The sequence below is a fragment of the Ochotona curzoniae genome, unplaced genomic scaffold (assembly GCF_017591425.1).
Source record: "Ochotona curzoniae isolate NIBS_2020 unplaced genomic scaffold, NIBS_Ocur_1.0 contig_43, whole genome shotgun sequence".
NCBI lineage: Eukaryota > Metazoa > Chordata > Mammalia > Lagomorpha > Ochotonidae > Ochotona > Ochotona curzoniae.
The window spans coordinates 16,002,256-16,022,181 of NW_024466218.1; the positions used below are offsets into that span (position 1 = coordinate 16,002,256).

The following is a 19,926-nucleotide window of genomic DNA, read 5'->3' on the forward strand; positions in this document are numbered from 1 at the left end:
CTTGTAAGGGCCCAGTGGCATGGCCTAGCAGCTAAAGATTTTGGCTTTTATCACTAAATTTATGACTTTGAAGATCTAGACAGATGTAGAGTCTCCAGGCTCCATATTATCACGACAGCACTTGCAGCAGGAGGGGAGGGCACGTTCTGTTAACAGGATTAAATGGAACAAAAGAGGGAGGGACAGAGAACCCAAACTTGGTCACACCATGTTGAAAACTTAAGTCTTGAGAGATTGAATAGTCAATTAGCAATACCAGAGTAAATATGAAAACAGAACCCTGACCTACACCCTACAGCAATCATAACAGCCAAAAATCAACCCCTAGAACAATCTGCCCAAATCCCCGTGGGTTCTTAACTAAAGATTGCTCATGCTAACATCCTCCAATCTGAGCACATCTTTTTCCTACTATAAAGCTTTATACTTTGCTTGCATTTGAGTTTATGCCTAGGGCTAAGGATGGTGGCAAAACTGTTTTAGTTAAAGCAAATTTAAATGGATTTCTTTGCTTCTATTATTTATGTGTTCTACACCGTAAAATATATGAAACAATTTTTAAGAGTTTAACCAAAGGAATAGTGTCACATGGTAGGAAACAATAGGTATGAAGAGATTAGTGTATTCTCCAGAAGAGCTAAATGCTCTAATAATCTAATCGTAAATCACACCCATTTAATCTCATTTGATGTAAATGATAGATGTTTGTTTATATCACAATTCAGCCGGGTGTTTCCAGGGCTTCTCCCAAGATTAGAATCTGAATTTGGTAAACTGCTAATTTTGTTCTTGTTCTCCGTTTATATTCTACCCAATGAAAGTCTTTACAATTCTTTTTAAAATTTCCTTCTGGATTTATTTTACGTAACAATTTAAGCTCAATTAACGGCTCTTTAAACAAAAAGTTTGCGTAGCCGACACAGGAAGACTGGCATGTAACCAGAAAGGAAGTGTTTCTGTGATACATGCTTTTGAGCCCGAGAGAGCCCTTGCACATGCGCAGAAGCGGTGCTTGGGCGGGGAGTTCCGCCGCGTCAGGTCACGCTCTAAGCGAGGATTGGCGCTGCGAAGGCCGAGGGGCGGAACCGGAACTGCTCTCGCAGTGTTGTGGTGTAGCTCGGCTGGTGGTTGTCGGCGTTTTCCCCGTGTTTAGGGGCGAGCTGCTGTTTCCGAGGAAGTCATGGGGGAGGCAGAGAAGTTTCACTATATCTACAGTTGCGATCTGGACATCAACGTGCAGCTTAAGATGTGAGAGAACCTGGGAACAGGCGCGGGATTGCCGGGGCAATTGGACGCGAAGGCAGCCGCCTGGGAGGGATGGTGACAGCCCGGGCGGCGGGCGTCCCGAGACCGCGGCTTGGGAAGCGACGAGTGGGGTGTGGGAAGGGCTCTCTGTGAGGGTGCAGGGCCTGATTGCTGAGCAGGGCGCCGACAACACCCTCCTCACATCCACTGGCATGTTTCCGTGGGGAACCCTTGGAGGTGTCATGTTGCCAGTTGCAGTGTAGTGAGAGCCCCTCCATAAAGGAGAGGGACATCTGGAGGGTAGGATGAGAGCTGCAGAGATCCTGGACTAGCTAGAGGCAGGTGCGGTTGCAAAAAAGATAGGCGCCTGAGTGCGATGTGGATCAGTAGCGCAGGAGCTGACAGGACTCTGTGCAGTTTGGCGTTGTGGAGGCAGAAAAGTTGAGAGGGATTCGAAGATGAGGGGGACTCTGGTTGAAGGACTAAGACGATAAGGCCAAAAAAAAAAAAAAAAAAAAGCAGGGAAACGTTTAAAGAGCATGGCATTCCGAAATGAGGATGGTGGGTTTAAAACTGAATCGGAAATCCCATCCACTTAAGTGGTCATGCAGAACTGTTGTCAAAGCTGGCACAAAGCCCTGGCAGTGAGAGGGCCACATGGGTGCAGTGTACTGTGAATACCTTTCATGCACACTTCAGATGTCCCAGGGAATTACAAAGGTAACTTTCCCCAAGTGGAACATATGATTAACTTACTCCTCTGCCTAAGACTGGCTGTGTTTTCTGTCACTCTCTTTGGTTGATTCTTCACAACATGTGTCAAATTTTTAAGTCAGATATCTGTGACGCTTCTCCGCTACTATGTCTGTCCCATCACTTGCCCTGTTGTCCTAAACCCACCTGCCACAGCCCAGTGACCCTGCCAGGCTACTGCCCTGGTGGCATATCTTCTTTTCTCACGATGGCAAGTCTTCCTCCTGCAGTACCTTTCAGTCATCTGGCCCAGCATGTTCTTGCGCTGCTGCTACAGGAATCTTGAATACAAAACTGATGTGTCATTTTCTTTTTTTCCCTGTCATTCCACTAGCAGATGCTTTAAATGTTTGCTTTGCACCAGGTGCTGTGCTGCGTTTGGCCACAAGTTTTCATTCACATCCTTTGCTTCCCTACATAACCTTCCTGCCTTAATTGATTTGAACAATTTGGGGTTCTCAGACATACCTTTGTTTATTTATTTATTTATTTATTTATTTATTTATTTATTTATTTATCTATTTATTGCCTTTTTGACTTTATACATGCTGCGCTTTCCCTTTGGGGACAATACCCTATCTTACTCCCTCCTGGTTATTTTGTTCAGGCTCCTCTCAGGTATCTGTGGCTTTCCAAGCACCTGTCCCAAAAGCAGGGGTGGAGTTTCTGAAACTCTTTGGTTTATCTTGTGGAAGTGAGAAGAACATTGATTTTGGCCCCCCTGCTGTTAGTAGCTTCCACTTAGTTTGTGACTTTGGGTAATGAATTTGAGCTCAGAGTTTCTGCTTCCTCATTTATAAAATGAAACTATGCTAAAAATAAAAGTAAGTCTATATAATGACTAGCTCTATAAATGTGGTATAATCTTGTTCAAGAGATGCTCTTATCTCCTTAATAATATATTGTGTACATCTTTATGACTATTTTTAATTCAAAGAAATCCCCTAACATGTACATTTTAAAAAATTATTTATTTTTTTTTAAATTGAAAAGCCAGATTTACAGAGAGGAGTGACAGAGAGAAAGATCTTCCATCCGCTGATTTACTCTCCAAGTGGCCGCAAAGGCCAGAGCTACACCAATCCGAAGTCAGAAGCCAGAAGCCTGTTCTGGGTCTCCCACATGGGTGCAGTGTTCCAAGGCTTTGACTCATCCTGTCATGCTTTCCCAGGCCGCAAGCAGGGAGCTAGATTTGATTTGGAGCAGCCTGGATACGAACCGATGTGCATATGGGATCCTGGTGCATGCAAGATGAGGACTTTAGTCACTAAGCTATCATGCTGGGCCCCATATTTTTTAAAAGTAAAAGGATACACAAAGTATGAAACTAAGTTTTTTCCTTGGAAGCCATGAAGTAGCATTTTCTTCTAATGCTGTATATATTTTTTTAATCTTTCATTTCTGGTTTCTTAATGTTCATTAAGATGAGTGTTTGCTGATAGAATAGGTTAATATGTGGTCAGCTTGCAATGAATCAAATAAAGCTAAGGCCTGAGTAGCCAATAATAAGAGTATAGATAAAAGTTGATGACAGCATTTGTATTTTTTTTACAAACTTGTTTGAGCAGCTGAGATCGACAGATACAGAGGACAGAGGGGGCGAGCCCTCCTTTGTGGGTCACCTGCCAGGTGCCTGCAAAGACTGGCCCAGGTAAAAGCCCAGAGCTTGGAACGCAATCCAGTTTTGTTTTGTGGGTGACAGGGCCCCACTGTGTTAACTATTACCTGCCTTCTCCAAGGGTGTGTATTAGCAGGAAGAGGGAGTCTGGAGCTGATTTCAGGTGTTTGAACTGATAATTTTACTTCTAGGCCATTGCAGGATTTAAAATTAAGATGCTTAATCTAGAAAAAAATATTGATGAAGATAAGAATAACCTTGGATGTATTAGGACTTTAAGAGACTTTTTTATGTGTAAAAGTCACTGATTTTCTGTACAGAAAAATGCTGTTTAATGTTGAGAGGACCTTGATGTGAACTCTGGCTAGTGTGTGTTGGGCATGTATGGATTTGCTTAATATCCGATGTCTAACACGTTGCTCTTGTACTTTCAGAGGAAGCTTGGAAGGGAAGAGAGAACAAAAGAGCTATAAAGCTGTCTTGGAAGATCCAATGTTAAAGTTTTCAGGGCTGTACCAAGATACATGCTCCGACCTTTATGTTACCTGTCAAGTTTTTGCAGAAGGAAAGCCTCTGGCCTTGCCAGTGAGAACATCTTACAAGGCCTTTAGTACGAGATGGAAGTAAGTTATGTTCTTGTATGTGATGTATCGCAGACTATTTTTCCTGTTCTTTATAAGAGTTGTGATTTTACGGATTTCAGAGAAATTTTCTGTTTGTGCTTGCTGATCAGATGGTTGAAACACAATACATGTAGTATTATATGTAGCAGTGTTACAACTGCCGTGAAAAGTTCCGTGATTAAAATCAAAACTGTGTAGAGCGCGTAAATTCTCTATGCATTTTTTTTCCTGAGCGTGTGAATGCTTCAGGATAGTCTGAAACGATGTCTAGTTTGCTAAAAGGAGTACAAATCTTTAGAGACAGAGTCTTGTCAACTGTTCGGCATTAATTACCTATGAAAGTTTATGTTTGGGTTTGTGATTTATTCAGCATGGTACATTGTCAAAATGTTGGGATGCAGGGTAAATGCAAATAAGGTGAAGGCTTTGTTTTCCTACCAAATAATTGTGAATCCTTGATCATACTTCTTGTGACATTTGTTTAATAAAGTATATGGTTGTTCAGTCAGTGAATATTATTCAACATCCAGCAGAATGATAAGGTTGTATATTCTTACAGGAAAGGGTTCTGCAGAAGATGTGGCTGCATGGACAGCCAGTTGGTGCTGTGTGTAAAGAGGAAACTATACCAACTGCAGAAACCTGAATTTTTGTGATTTGACTGCAACAAAAATGTATTCTATGATGTAATTTTTAATAGTGTTAGTGGATATATAAACATGTACATAGAAATGTGTGCACTTTTTTGTTCTTGACAGTTTGTAACTTAGAAAAGTAAAGGTTGTAATGCAACCAAGTTCTAAATCCACATCAGAGTACTAATTAGTTATTGGCTTCTGATAATTTTGTATTCCTTACCAGTTCTTTGAAGCAAATTCTTTTTTTTTTATTTTATTTATTTTTTTCCATTTTTTATTATATTTTTGATAATCTTTACATGGTTAATTAGGGTAAAAAGGTTCAAGGGCTACAGGAAAGTGGGTAAGACTATTATTTCCATATTGTTTCCTTCATGTATCTGAGGTAAAGGGGAATATAAGGGAGAAGCCCCACCCACTCTCCCACCCACCCCAGGTCCCAGATGTGGGGCATGCTCTGAGGGCTTGTTCAAGTGCTTTTGATAGTTCAACAGTTATGAATTACTGCCAATCTTGCCACTCCAAGCACGGTGAGGTCGTTGAAGAATCCACTGATTGACATAGTCCATCATTGCATCTCTGTTTGTCTAGTTTTTCACTGCCAACATATAGCTGAGGTGGTTGATTGACTTATTTTGTCCTCTGTCTTTTCATGGTTAGGGTTCTGAGTCCGGCATTTTGATTGGAGAGATCCCCAAAGAAACTTTGTCTGAGGTTTTCCCAGACCAGATTCTTGTATGTAGCATCAAGCACAGGGCCTGGCACAGTTCATTGCCCTAATCAGCTGGCTGTTGCAATTGCTGGGTTGTTTCTGTTTCCAGCCCTGATTTCCACTGGAACCAATGGGTGTTGCATTCCAGCCTGATTTTGCCCAGCACACTCTGCCCTCACATTACCAATGTGGGCTTGCCCAGCCTAGTTGGAGCGACCCCCAATAATCCCCCAGGCCGCCCCTACCCTGGTTTGCAGTATGTGTGGGCAGACTAATCCAGTCTGTTCCACATCCCACTAGGCTCTGGTCCTGTCAATGTGGCGATTAAAGCTTAGGTTCCATCTAACCAGTAACTATCCAGCAGCAAGGGATGTTGAGGGTGCCTCTCTGTCTAGCCACCCCAGCCCCCTGTCCTAGTTTTTGTGCCTCAGTGGGAGTGGTAACCCCCAAACAAAGAGGGAGGATCCCACTATTTTCCCTCCCAGGGCCCTCCCAACTCCCGGATTAAGCACTCTCCAGGTGGTTCTGTGATTCAATTTGACCGAATTAGCCCCCAGTGCCAACTTCAGCAGCTGATGCTGCAGCTAAGCCCATCACCCTCCCCACTCTAATTTTAGTTGCACCAGTAGGATTATCAGCCCAGCTGCTTTTCCCTGATTCGTCACACGAGGCGCACAGGTGTTGTAGCCCTGCTGAGTCTGGTCTGCCCCATCCCAGGTCACGCTCTCCAGTGGGAGTAGTTGTCCAGCAAGGAAATGCCACCATATTGCCCCTGCCAGCTCTGTCCCCTACTTTCTGGTTTTCACATGTGCTGGTTGGGTGCTGCAGTCACATCCGGTTTAGGTAACCTCACCATGGCATTCCGTATTGTGCACTAGTTTTTGTCACTTCCGAACCTGGCTCGACCCACACGCTCTGTTCTAGTTTTCGGATTTGCCAGTGGATGAGGTGAACTGATTCAGCCTGGTCTGGGTGGTTTCTTATCATGTCTTTGAAGCAAATTCTAAAGATTATATAATCTTAACTATTTATGTAAATAATTTTAATATGTTTTAAAAAATATTTCATCTCTTTTTGAATGAGTTGCAAAGAGAAAAGAAATAGCAGGATATTGCATCTGCGGTACAGTGAACAAATGGCCTTAGTTCCTGGCCAGATTGAAGCCAAGTCCTTTTTTGTGTATTTGGGCTATCGTCTGGTGCTTTCCCAGGCACAGTAGCAGGAGGCTAGATGGGGAGTGGAGCTTCTGGGACTTGAACTCGTGCCAGTATGGTATGCTGATGTTGAAAGGCTGGCCTATATAAATCTATAAAAACTATAATACCGCATCACACCCACCTAAATCAAAAGACCATAGTTTCTCAGTTGTATTAGAGGTTGTTAAGCTGAAAGGAGGAACTCTTCAAAACCCTGAAATTGGGGTAAAATTTTACATCTTTTAAAAAAAAATTATTTGTGATGGCTTTTAAATAGTTGATTAGGGTGTGAAGGATCAAGGGATAGACGCAAGTGGGTGATACCAGTGTTTACACAATCATTTTTCTTCCTATATCTGCGGAAAGGTGAGAGATGAGAGGAGAAGCCACATGCAGCTTCCCAACCATCCCAGGCTCCCTACTGTGGAGCATGCTCCCAGGGTCCTGCTCAAGTGGTTTTGATAGTTCAGCTGCTCTGAACTTCTGTTTATCCTGCAACTCCAATCATGATGAAATCTCTCCAGAATTGACTGGCTGACATAGTTCACTTTGAGGCTCCATTTTCCTGGATATTCACTGCCTTCACTTCACTGGGGTGGTTGATCAACTTGTTCAGTCCTCTGTACTCTGTATGGTACCAGGTGTCCTCTGTAGACTCCAATGTACTTCCATATCCTCATGGTATTGGATTGCAGCCCACTGCTCTGTCTAAGCCAGTGAAGAGGCTCAGCTCTGACACATGCCCTCCACGGTAAGATCATGGAGCCTGCAGTTCTCTCCATGGTTGGGATTCTGAGTCCAGTGGTTAAGTTGGGGTGTGGATAGGGGAGAAATGCCTCATCTGAGGGCATCCCAGACCCGGTCTGGCACAGACACTCACCCAAATCAGCCTATGAATGCACTAGTATTTGCAATTGCTGGATCAATTCTGTCTCTAGCCCGGTCTTCTACACAAAATAATGGGTGTTGGAGTCAGCCCACACACCTGCCCCACACACATTCCGCCTATATGCAAACCAGTGGTAGCTGCAGCCTAGTTGGAGCAACTTTCAGTAACCCCCACCATGCCTGCCCCCTGCCCTGGTTCCTGTGCTTGCCAGTGTATACAGCACTCTGATCTGGTTCAATCTGTCCTACATCCCATTCAGCTCTCACACATGTCAGTGGGCATTGGAACCTAGTTCAGCCCAAGCAAGCCACTATCCAGTCCACACTGCTGCTGGAGGATGTCACCACCTAGCCATGCCTGCCTCTAGTCCTGGTTCTTATGCTCACCTGCAGGAGTGGCAACCCAAGAGGGTGGTGCCCACTGTTTTTCTACTGGGCCCACTCCCATTCCCAGATCCTGCATTCTCCAGGTGGTTCTGCAGTTTAGCCTGACAGAAGTTGTTCCCTGTGCCAGCCTCTGCCAGCTGGTACTGCAGCAAAGTCCAGAGTACTCACACCCACTCTGGCTTATGCATACACCAAAGGAACAGCCAGTCCAGCCTGGCTTTTTCCAGCTCACAGGTAGGCCACCAGGTGTATAGCCCCGCCCATCCTGGTCTGTCCCTAATCCCAGCTCTCACTCTCAGCAGTGGGAGTGATGGTCCAGCAGGTGGTTCCTGCAGTCCCCCTACTGGTTTCACTGCTACCCCTTCCCCAGGTCTCACATGTGCTGATTGGGCAGTGCAGTGCTGTCTGGCATGACCTGCCTCATCTTGACATTTTCCATTGGGTGCTGTAGCCTGGCTGTGCCCAGCCCGCCCCTTATTCCAGCTCATGTTTGTGGGGGATGAGACCTAGCCTAGCCTGTCCTACATCCACCCTGGTTCTCACAAATACTGGTGGGTGCAGGAGTCTAGCCCACTCTGGGTCTTCCCAGAACCAGTTGATACCCATGCTGAGAGACACTGCAGTCATGTCCAGACCAGATTGCAGCCACCACTCTAGCTCCCACAGTTACCAGTGGGAATCAGGACCTAGCCAGGGCATCCCCTTAGCTCCCCAGCCAGGCCTGTTCCCAGCCACAGGTCTGGTGCATGCCAGAGGTTGAACTGATCTAGTTTGGCATAGCCCCTCCCTCATCTTGGCCTTTGCCTTTGGATGCTGCAGCCTGGTTTGACCAAGCTGGTCCCCAATCTCAACTCTTGGTGGCGGGTGCTGCTACCTGGCCCTGCTCAGTGTGTTCCCACCCCGGGCACGTGTGAATTAGTAGGTGATAATAGCCTAGCCTGGCATGACCTATGCTGCAGCCTGGTTTCTGTACTTAACAGCAGGCTAAGGTTTGCTTCGCCCTGCATCAGCTGCCCTCTTCGAAAACCTACCTAAACATTTGTTTGCATATGGTGTTACCTTGCCCTGGTCTTCCTATAAATGAAACCTGCCCCGTGTGCTCACCTTTGGGAGCTGTGGCCCACCAGGGGAGCCTCCCAACTTCCCCCATTAGTTCCACTCCCAGATGCAGATCTCACGCATGTCATTGGGTGCTAGGCTCTTAGCTGGCATAGCCTGCTCCCTGTCTCGGCCTTTGTATGGCCTGGTGGATGTTGTGGCCTGGCCCACCCCACAGCTTGTTTGAGAGTGCCTTTTAAAGTGCTGCAGCCTGACCTGCCCAGTCTGTTCCCAGCCCAAGCACCCGCGAGTGTCAGTGGGTTCTGTGGTCTTGCCTAGCTTGGCTCGTTACCACTCCAACTCTCTGGCTAACCAACGGAACTTGTAATTCTGCAGAGCTAGGCCCATGCATACCCCACAGAATTACCTCCAAACGTGGTTCTCTTGTGTGCTGATTAGTGTCATGTCCCAGCCTAGTGTGACCTGTCTCCTGTTCCAATACTCACTGTCACAGCCATCATTCTGTAAAATTTTCTTAAATATTTCATGCAAATGTGAAAAAAAGTTAGAGTACAGCAATCTCTTGTCACCTGGACTCTTGCATTTCAAATTGTGTTTTGGGGTAGTTCTATAAGAGATCCCATAGTGAATGAAAACTGCAGTTTTAAATTATATTTAAGGTAAAGTCTGATTTGTAGGTATACATACTGAAAATGTCTCAGGTTTAATAAATGTGAGTATTTAGTAGGCAGGTGGTCTAAAGTTTTGAGGACATTTATATTTTGTGTCATAAAGGATTTGAATGGTTCTAGAGAGACACATTGGAAGTGTATGTATGATGTCTGCTAGAGTGTCAGTGCTGCAAATTTAGGATAGCATGTGCTCAAATTTATGGCAGTTGATGACACTACTAAGTATGCAGCTTAATTTTTTAATGAATTTGATGGAAGAAAATAATTTAAATAATTTTTTGATTCATTGTGAAGCTGATAGGTGAATTTGAATTTCCTGCACATCCTTAAAGGTTGGTGCACATAAATGAATTGTGATGGAAGTTTTTGACAAATTCTATTAAACTTCCTACTGATTTGTATTTAACCTAGACATTGATATCTTCTTTTGAGAGTAATTTTTAGTATATAGAATAATTTTGAGTACAGAAAAATGAAATCCTGTTGTTTGCTGGTTATTGGCTTGTATATTGTTGGTACAGCATTCTTTTGGGATCTGCCGTTTTAAAGGAGTTTAGATTATCAGATGAATGCAGTGTGAAATTTAATGCAGAAGAATATTTACACAGATCAATAGAGGGTTTAAAAAGAAAAGAGCTCTGTTGTCTTTGCTACACTATTAAGTACAAGCATCTTTTAGAGAGAGAAGATATTGTGCACATACATGGTTTGGAAACACAAAGTGCTCATAGCTAAGCACACCGGCATTAATGAAATTATGAGAAGCAGAAAAATCTCACTTAAAAAAAACGTACATTTTTCTAGGACATTTTGGTAACTTTGCATGTTATAAACCTAGTAGATCTTCAATTTCTCTGTTAGTGTTTTTCTGCTTTAGTATCCCCAGAGGTGCTGTGAATGTAATGTGAATAATTTCTGTATTTTATCTTTGTAATATAAAATCTTGTGCTGGGAAATATCTAAGGAAAATCACTTTGGTTCAAAATGGATTGAAATGTCTGTTTCTCAGAGAACATTCAAAATGGGCTGAAATTTCTGTTTCTTTGTTAGAGAAGGTTCTAAATGGGCTCAAATGTCTGTTTCTCTGTTAATGAACTAAAATGTCATTTTTTTCATGAACTTTATTAAAAAAGAAACATTTGTGTCTGCAGTGTTCAAAATTGAGGTGGCTATTGCATATTTAAAGTGGTAACTTATTCTTTTTGAAACTTTCCTGTAACCATGCCTTCATTTTTGGTTTGTTAAATCCTTTTTATAAAGATTTACTTATTTCTAAGCCAGAGTGATACAAGGGAAAACAGAAATCTTTCCTCTGTAAGCCAGGAGCCAGGAACTCATCCAGGTTTCAAATGTAGGTGACAGGGACTAAATTCCTTGAGCCATTGGCTGCTGCTTTCCAAGATTGGTGTTGGGGAGCTAGATCAGAAGTAGAGTGGCTGGAACCCAGATGGGGTGCTTTGTGGTGGCTTAACACTGAGCCACAGCACCTGCTGGTTTGTTAATTTAAAAGACAATTTATATGTTTGCGTTGACTTTATTTTCATAGCTGGAATGAATGGCTGAGACTACCTGTGAAATACCCTGACCTACCCAGGAACGCCCAAGTGGCCCTGACTGTATGGGATGTATATGGACCAGGAAAAGCAGTGCCTGTAGGAGGAACAACAGTTTCACTTTTTGGAAAGTATGGGTAAGTATTATATTCATTGAATCCTGGAGTGGGGAATGTCTGCCACAAAATCATTTTGTCTGATTCTGCCAAGGCAACTGCAGATGCGACTCAGCATTCGATCATTCTGTAGTAGATAGTTTTGTATGGCCGGTGAATAATGTGATAAATAATGCAGTGTCCCTCGGCAGAAAAAAGGTTATACATCCCTAAATCTATAGTTAGGATTTTTTAACCATTTTCCTTTCTGGAAATCTATTCAGGTTATACTCAGTCTAGTTTTCCATGTGAAGCCTAATTAAGTACATATGATTTAGTCATTTCTCTCTCTCTCTCTTCTTTTTTTTCTTAATTTTTGTTTGAAAGGTCGAGTTAAAGAGAGATGGAGAGACCATTTTCTACCCACTGGTTCACTTTGTGTGGCTGCTGCTGGGCCAGGCTTGCTCCATCCTGGTCTCCCACATTAGCAGGCCCCAGATATCTGGGCTGTCTTGTGGTTTTCCCCAGCCATTAGCAGCTTGTAAATGGAAATAGAGTATTTGACATATAGTGTATGTACATTTTTGGCCTTTGGTAGGAGTTTTCTTTGTCCTATGGGTGACAATTAGGGTGATTAGCAGAATATAAAAGCAGTATTTTGCCAATGACAGAAAAGTCAGATGTTTAAAAATTAAATTCTGTTAAGCATTTATTTCAAAGTCGGTTACAGAAAGAGGGAGAGACAGAGCTTCTATCTGCTGGTTCGCTCCCCAGAAGGTTGCCATGGCCGGTGTAGGGCCAAACTGAAGTTAGGATCTGGGAGCCTCATCCTGTTTCTATCATAGGTAGCAAGAGCCCGAGCACTTGGGCCATCCTGTGCTGATTTCCCAGGCCATTAGCAACCAGAGAATGAACTGGTGCCCATAGGGGATTCTGGCATTGCAGGCAATGGCAATACCTGCTCTACTGTAATATTGGTTCCAAAAGTCATTTTTTTTTTTTTAAATTTAAAATAACCTTTGGTGGTATCTGGTTATTAGTGTTCTAAGAAAGACTTCCTAGGATTTCTAGCCTCTATCTCCCAGAGTGTAGCTGCAGAGTGACCTTCCCAGAGAGAGGAAAATTCTGGACTCTCACAAGCCAAGTCTTGGGGCTGTGAGCTGTGGGGCGTGAGATTTTCAGTTGGAAATGGAAGCAAATTTTTTTTTTCATATTTTAATTATTCTTTTGACAATCTACATGGTTAATTAGGGTAAAAAGGTTCAAGGGCTACAGGAAAGTGGGTAAGACTATTATTTCCATATTGTTTCCTTCATGTATCTGAGGTAAAGGGGAATATAAGGGAGAAGCCCCACCCACTCTCCCACCCACCCCAGGTCCCAGATGTGGGGCATGCTCTGAGGGCTTGTTCAAGTGCTTTTGATAGTTCAACAGTTATGAATTGCTGCCAGTCTTGCCACTCCAAGCATGGTGAGGTCGTTGAAGAATCCACTGATTGACATAGTCCATCATTGCATCTCTGTTTGTCTAGTTTTTCACTGCCAACATATAGCTGAGGTGGTTGATTGACTTATTTTGTCCTCTGTCTTTTCATGGTTAGGGTTCTGAGTCCGGCATTTTGATTGGAGAGATCCCCAAAGAAACTTTGTCTGAGGTGTTCCCAGACCAGATTCTTGTATGTAGCATCAAGCACAGGGCCTGGCACAGTTCATTGCCCCAATCAGCTGGTGCTTGCAATTGCTGAGTTGTTTCTGTTTCCAGCCCTGATTTCCACTGGAACCAATGGGTGTTGCATTCCAGCCTGATTTTGCCCAGCACACACTCAGCCCTCACATAAACCAGTGGGAGCTGCAGCCTATTTGGAGCAACCTACAATAACTCCCACCTGTATGGAAGCCAGATAAAAGCTTGATTTTTGTTTTGTCTTTTTAGGAGCAATGTTTCAGTACTCTGGTAAGCTGCAAAGGTGGTGCCTGATAGATTTTTTGCGAGTTTTTAAGCTTGTTAGGAAATTTCAAATTTCAGTTTTTGATGGGTCAGTTTTTACTTTTTATGATGCTCAGCCAGTCGTAATTAAGAGCTAATAACAGGGACCGGCGCAGTGACTTAGCAAACTAATCTTTCGCCCGAAGTGCCAGAATTCCATATGACTCCTGGTTTGTGTCTGGGCTGCTCCACTTCTGATCCAGCTCCCTGCCAATGGCATGGGGAAGCAGTGGAGTGTGGCTCAGGTCCTTGGGCCCCTGCAGCCACATGGGAAACCCAGAAGAAACTCCTGGCTCCCAGCTTCAGACCAAATCAATTCAGGCCATTGTGGCCATTTGAGAAGTGAACTAGCAAATAGAAAACCTCTTTCTCTGTCTATGTAAATCTGCCTCTCAAATAAAAGTAAATCAATCTTAAAAAAACGAAAAGAGCTAACAACAGGGCTGTAATAGCCCTCAATAGCATCTTTGCTTTGTGACACACGGGCTAGTCTAGGCTCATTGAAGAAGTTTGAACTCCAGACCTGAAATCTGTGAAGAAATTGTGATTTGTGATGTGGTATAGACCTTAACTTTTGTATGTATTACAAAATATGTTTATTTTAGACTATGTCAGAGTTGAGACATATTATTTCCTTATTAACATGCCCATCTTAATTAAATATGAAACAGAAGGATCATATTTTGCCTTGATTTTTTTTTGTCCGGATGGCTCACTAATCTTTTTCATGTATCTAAATTTTTAAAAGTCTTACCTCAGTTATTTCTGAGCATATTGATGGGAAACATTAACATTATGATTTATGAATAGACACCTATTTCTGCCCTTACTTTATCCCTCCTAGAAGACAATGGCAAATCATTTTTGTGCATAGTAGAGTTCAGTAAGATTGAAAATTTCCAAGGTGCTATTCCAGTTTTGTAAAAACTCTGCGTGTAGTAACTGTACATGTTTATGAGGTAACTGTGACATTTTACCATATTTTAATAGATGTATACAGTTTGTAATGGTTGCTAATTGGCATATCTGTCACCCAAGACATTTCTCATTTCTTTATGTTAGGCACAAAATCTTCTCTATGACTTGCAGCATGCACTTTCTCCATTTTGTTGCTGTGATATCATTCACATACTATAAAATGCATTGCTTTTTTTCTGTTGCCATTTTGTTCTTGCTGCATTAGGAATCTTGTCTTCATTAATGAATGGATACATGTTTATGTATTAGCTCTCTTTTTACTGTTTTTTTTTAAGTTTTATTTATTTGTTTTTATTGTTATTAACATTGTATTATGTGATACAGTTTTATAGGCACTGGGATTCCCCCCACCCCTCCCATAACCCTCCCCCTATAGTGGATTCCTCCACCTTGCTGCATAACCACAGTTCAAGTTCAGTTGAGATTCCTTCATTGCAAGCATATACCTAGCATAAAGTCCAGCATCTTATTGTCCAGATAAGTTCAGTGACTTCTTGGGGAGACAAGTCTGGTCTGAAGGTAGAGCTAACAGAGTAAAGTTCCGGTCAGTTAAAAGCCCCAACAAAACATCAGCATCAATATACAATGTTATGGAATTAATTGACATAGTATTGAGTAAACAATATGTTAAAAATAATGCAAGTTCACTGGCTTTTTAAAGACTTATCTATTTATTTAAAAGGCAGAGTTTAGAAAGAGAGGGAGGGAGGAAGTGAGAAAGTGACAGAAGCCGAGATCTTCCATGCGCTGGTTTACTGTCCAAATGGCCTGTATGACTGGAGCTGGGCCAGTCTGAAGCCAAGGGCCAGGAGCTGGTTGGTCTTCCACATGGTTGGTAGGGGCCTGAGAGCTTGGGCCATCTTCTGCTGCTTTGCTAGGCTAATGGAAAGGAGCTAGATTGGAACAAGAGCAGCCCAGACATGAACCAGCATCCATATGGGATGCTGGCATCACAGTTGGCAGCTTAACCCTCTGCAGCATAATGTCCTGGCTGCACCACATCTGACCTGACTTCCTGCTTATGGCCTGGTAAAACAATGGAGCATGACTCAAGTCCTTGGGCCCCTGACCCAGAAGAAGCTCCAGGCTCCTGACTTCAGGATACTTTTAGCTCTGGCTGTTGTGGTCAATTGGAGAATGAACCAGTGTATGGAAGGTATCTCTCTGTCTCTGCTTCTGTCTGTACTTCTGTCTTTCAAATCAGATTAAATAAATGTTTTTTTTAAAAAATTGTTAAAATTTTTGAGAGAAAAATATCATGTTAAAAGTGTTACATGGATTTAAAGTTGCTAACTAAATATCTGTGTAATCTGCCGAATAGTTACAGCTTGAAATAGAGACCTCATTTCCTTTTATCATATCCTATTTATTTGTAGAAATTAAAATTTTCTGTCTATCCTGAACATTCTTTTTTCCTTAGGATGTTTCGCCAAGGGATGCATGACTTGAAAGTCTGGCCCAATGTAGAAGCAGATGGATCAGAACCCACAAAAACTCCTGGCAGAACAAGCAGTACTCTTTCAGAGGACCAAATGAGCCGCCTTGCCAAGGTAAAGATGAGACTTTTTGAAATTGGAACATTCTGAACGATGTCTATTGTAGTATATCGTGACACTATGAGTTCTTTCATATCCTCTTAGCTTTAATTGTTTAATACCATTTTTTTGAGATACAGTTTATGTAACATAGAATTTACTATTGGAAAACATGCTATTTCATTGTTTAATAGATTCAGAGAGGTTTGTTTTTTATCATCATGACTTATTTTCATCACCCATGTGGGAAGTTGGGGCAAGGCGGGAACGTGATTTATTAGCAGTACCTTTGGAAATCAGTATTTGATGTATAGCTGGCTAAGTTACCTTCACCCCTCTCTGTTGCCTTCATTTTGAATTATAAAACTCAGTGTAATTCTGAGCTTACGTTTTCACAATGTAACTTTGTGAATACGCTTTCACAAAGTTTTGTTACATAATATAAGATCCCTTTTGTGTGTTGCTGTGGTGCAGTGGTCTAAGCTGCTACGTGCATTGCCGACACCCTATATGAATGTTGTTGGAATTTGAGCTGCTCCATTTATGCACCCGGGAGAGCAGCTGAAGCTGGCTTAAGTCCTTGGGCCCTGCCAACCATGTAGGATCCCCAGATGAAGCTCCTGGCTTCTGTCTTCAGCTTGGCTGATCCCTGACCTAACCCTGTCCACTGTGATCATTTAGGAAATAAATCAGTGGACAGAAGTTCCTCTGTCTCCTTCTCTGTGTCGGTAACTAACTTTCAAATAAATTAATCCTTTTTTTGATAAAAGCTGTTGCAATTGTTTAGAGACTTTTCATTTAAAATATTTAATAAGATTTATTTATTTTTATTGCAAAGTCAGATTTACAGAGAGAAAGAGAGACAGATTTTCTGTCCACTAGTTCACTCCCCAGTCGGCCTCGACGGCAAGAGCTGAGCTAATCCAAAGCCAGGAGCCAGGAGCCTCTTCCGGGTCTTCCACATGGGTGCAGGGTCCCCAGACTTAGGGGCTGTCCTTGACTTTCGTGGGCTACACGCAGGAAGCTGGATAGGAAGTGAGGCTGTTGGGATTAGAACCAGCAGCCACATAGGATTCTTGTGCATACAAGGCGAGGACTTTAACCAGTAGGCTACTGCGTGGGAGCCCCATCTGTGGGTTTTGTTATGTGTAGGGACTGGATAGGGATGCTATAATAGATTCCCTATGGTTACTAATAAATGGCTTGTGTATTTCTCATTTCTCAGTCATTGCAACACCACACCATTGTGTCCACTGCTTTCCTGTGTCTTTCGATGTCCAGTTGCCCCTCTGTGTCGTTCTGTCCTCTCTTCTTTCCTGGAATGTGCCCTCTCTGCTTCACACTGGCTAATGTTTCTCTGTCTGTTTAAACATTTCCTTACCCTATTTATTCTGTCATCTTAATTCTCTGGCTTCAGATCTTAGTAGCTTGCATCAGTGCTAACTTATATTCTCAGAGACCAAATAGTAGCCATTGAAACCTGTAATGTCTTTTCTTAAGGAGAACAATACATATTGTTTGGAACATTGTTAGGCAACTGTTCCCTCTTTGAAGGAAGGTGTTTCGCTTTCTTGGCACTTTGTATTGATCTGTCCTTAGTGCTGCTATTTGAGGTTTTGAACCAGTTTGTCCCTGCTATTCATGAAGAAAAGTTGTTTTGAAAATGAGAGCATGCATTAAATTGGAAGCATGGACACCTGGTTTGGAGTACTTTACCATGGGAAGAACACTGCAATGAGACAGACTTTTGGTCGAGTAGTAAACTTAAAATATATTTTAAACTGATCAAATCAGATGTTTAGAATGCATGATTTTTAGAGTCCCGTGTCCCTCCTCATATTTTATGATACTAAAAGTACTGACATAGCAAATAACCAGGGTTATTTGTGGATCTAGAGTTGGGGATTTAATGTTAGTTTGGAATGAAGTTGTTCTTGTCAATTTGAAGTTGCTGTTGTGTTGTGTTTATGGCATTCCTTTTTGTTCCTGCAGTGTGTTTATGTAAAGCTTTATAATGCAGGGCTTGTGTACTCTGAATGATTGACTGCATATGTAAATTTTCTTCTTGCTGTTCAGTGCCTGCTTCTTGACTTAAATGTTTGAGAAGCTTTCTGAAAAACAACTCTGTTTACTGGAAGCATGAGCCATTTGCCTTTTCTAATTCCAGGGAAAATGTAATGTGGTATTTGTTATGATTTTAACTTTTCAGAGCGGATACCCTTTGATATTTATTGCTCTTAACTTACAACTGTACTGAGGCAGTTAAGATTTTCTTAAAATTGTGTTACAATGGCATTCTCTTTTTCATTTTTGTAGTTAACACAAAAAGAACGGTTGTGTAAGATTGCACTCTGTTCCTTGGAACTCTTGATATTATCTTTGATACAGACTTAAAAACTGGGAAGGAATTTGGATGCTCCGTATTTGCGTTTTCCTTCAGAAGGAATGGGTTGTCGATCTAATGCTTATATTTCTTCTACTACTAGTTTTAGAAGAGAATTGAATATTTAAGTAGATAAGATTTAAGTGGTTGCAGCTGAATGGTTTATTTCTTGTTACGTTTTGATTTTGCTGGCATTGATTTTTTACTGTGACTGTATATAATTGTTGAGAAGGCAGTGGCTTGATAATAAAAAGGTTTACATAAATCCTAATAAAAGCAAAGAATTGTTAGTGTACATTGTACCCATGAGTCTAAATAAGTAGCATAGTGACAATTTTCAAAGTGCAATGTAAGAAAGTTCACTCAGTTATTGAACTGATTCTGTCTTGGTAGCCTAGGGATAATGAGATGAGAGAACTATGAAATGAAGATTAACTATTGAAATGGGCTGTGAAAAGATAGTATTACATAATTATTGAGCACAGATTTCAACTCCAAGCTGAATTTAAGACTCTTATTCTGATTTATTGCTCAAATATGAAAGTTGAATTAGCTGCACTGAATAACTGAAGTTGAAAAGCAGCTCTTCAAGTTTGACATTTTTTAAAACCAAATTCTTTCGGAATGAATGTTATGGAATTAACCTCTGGTGATTTTGTGTCATTATGAACAAACCTAACTTTCCTTTGAGAAAAAATGAATATGCGAAATGGAAACGAAACGGAGTTGTTCTCAGCTTATGTCTTATTTTTTTATAGCATCGATTTCTTAAAGTTGTAGGGAGCAGGAAGAAATGAGTGTGTTAAAATAGGCTACCCCCATCTTCCTAATTTTCACTTTTACATTTTCCTAATTTTTACAAGAACAATGTGTTTCTGTTTGATTTATGAAAATAATAAAAGACCATATGTCTGGCCATGTTTTTAAGCTTTCCTTGTTTGTGACTTAGCCTTTTAAAAATGATTGTGAGGCTTATTTGAGCATAGTTGCCCATTGTTCCTGTATGACTCCATTTTTCAGCTTGTCATATTGTTGGAGTTTTATGACTAGGATGCATATCCACCTGGGGTTTTGGATGTGACTACCCAGCTTTAGTGTTTGATTTATATTTGAATCCATGTCTTTAGACATGAAAGGTTAGTGCAAAAGCATGCTTTTCTCCTTTCTCCTTTTCATTTTAGTAGCTCAGCTTGATGCCTTTGGAATGTGCTTCAGTTCCTGTCATTTTGATTAAGAGTAGGCAGAGGAAGTAAGAACTAGATGAAAAATGCTCGCATTCAGTGAGACACAGCCGAGTTGGGGGATGCTGAGTGTAGCAGGGGAGCATTGCTGTGCTGAAGATGTCATGCTGCAGACACCCTGGTGAGCGCCGGCCAGGCGTCACTGTGAGGCCGGGCTCTGGAAATCTGGTTTGATGGCCAAAATGGATTATTATTTTCTTCTTTTTAGTTGACCCAGGCATAGTTTCTGAAGGAGTAGTTCATACCAGTTAGTTTAAAAAGTTACTAATCTATGGCCTACTACAGTAGCCATGTGTTACAAAGGGAGAGGTAACAGGATCATTTTTTTGTGTAGTCACACAAGATGGTGTAGTGAGAAAGTTAGT

At 41.9% G+C, this 19,926-nt stretch overlaps 1 protein-coding gene across 3 annotated transcripts in view; it reads left to right on the forward strand.

The window, feature by feature from the left end:
* The first annotated feature begins 1,087 nt into the window (after positions 1-1,087).
* The window catches only part of PIK3C3 (phosphatidylinositol 3-kinase catalytic subunit type 3), an 89,139-nt gene continuing 70,300 nt past the window's right edge, over positions 1,088-19,926 (forward strand). For all 3 annotated transcript variants that reach the window (XM_040984955.1, XM_040984956.1, XM_040984957.1), the window contains exons 1-4: positions 1,088-1,248; positions 4,051-4,239; positions 11,337-11,480; positions 15,823-15,952. In XM_040984955.1, the coding sequence (XP_040840889.1) occupies positions 1,181-1,248; positions 4,051-4,239; positions 11,337-11,480; positions 15,823-15,952 (531 nt within the window). In that variant the 5' untranslated portion in view covers positions 1,088-1,180. The remainder of the gene's footprint in view (positions 1,249-4,050; positions 4,240-11,336; positions 11,481-15,822; positions 15,953-19,926) is intronic.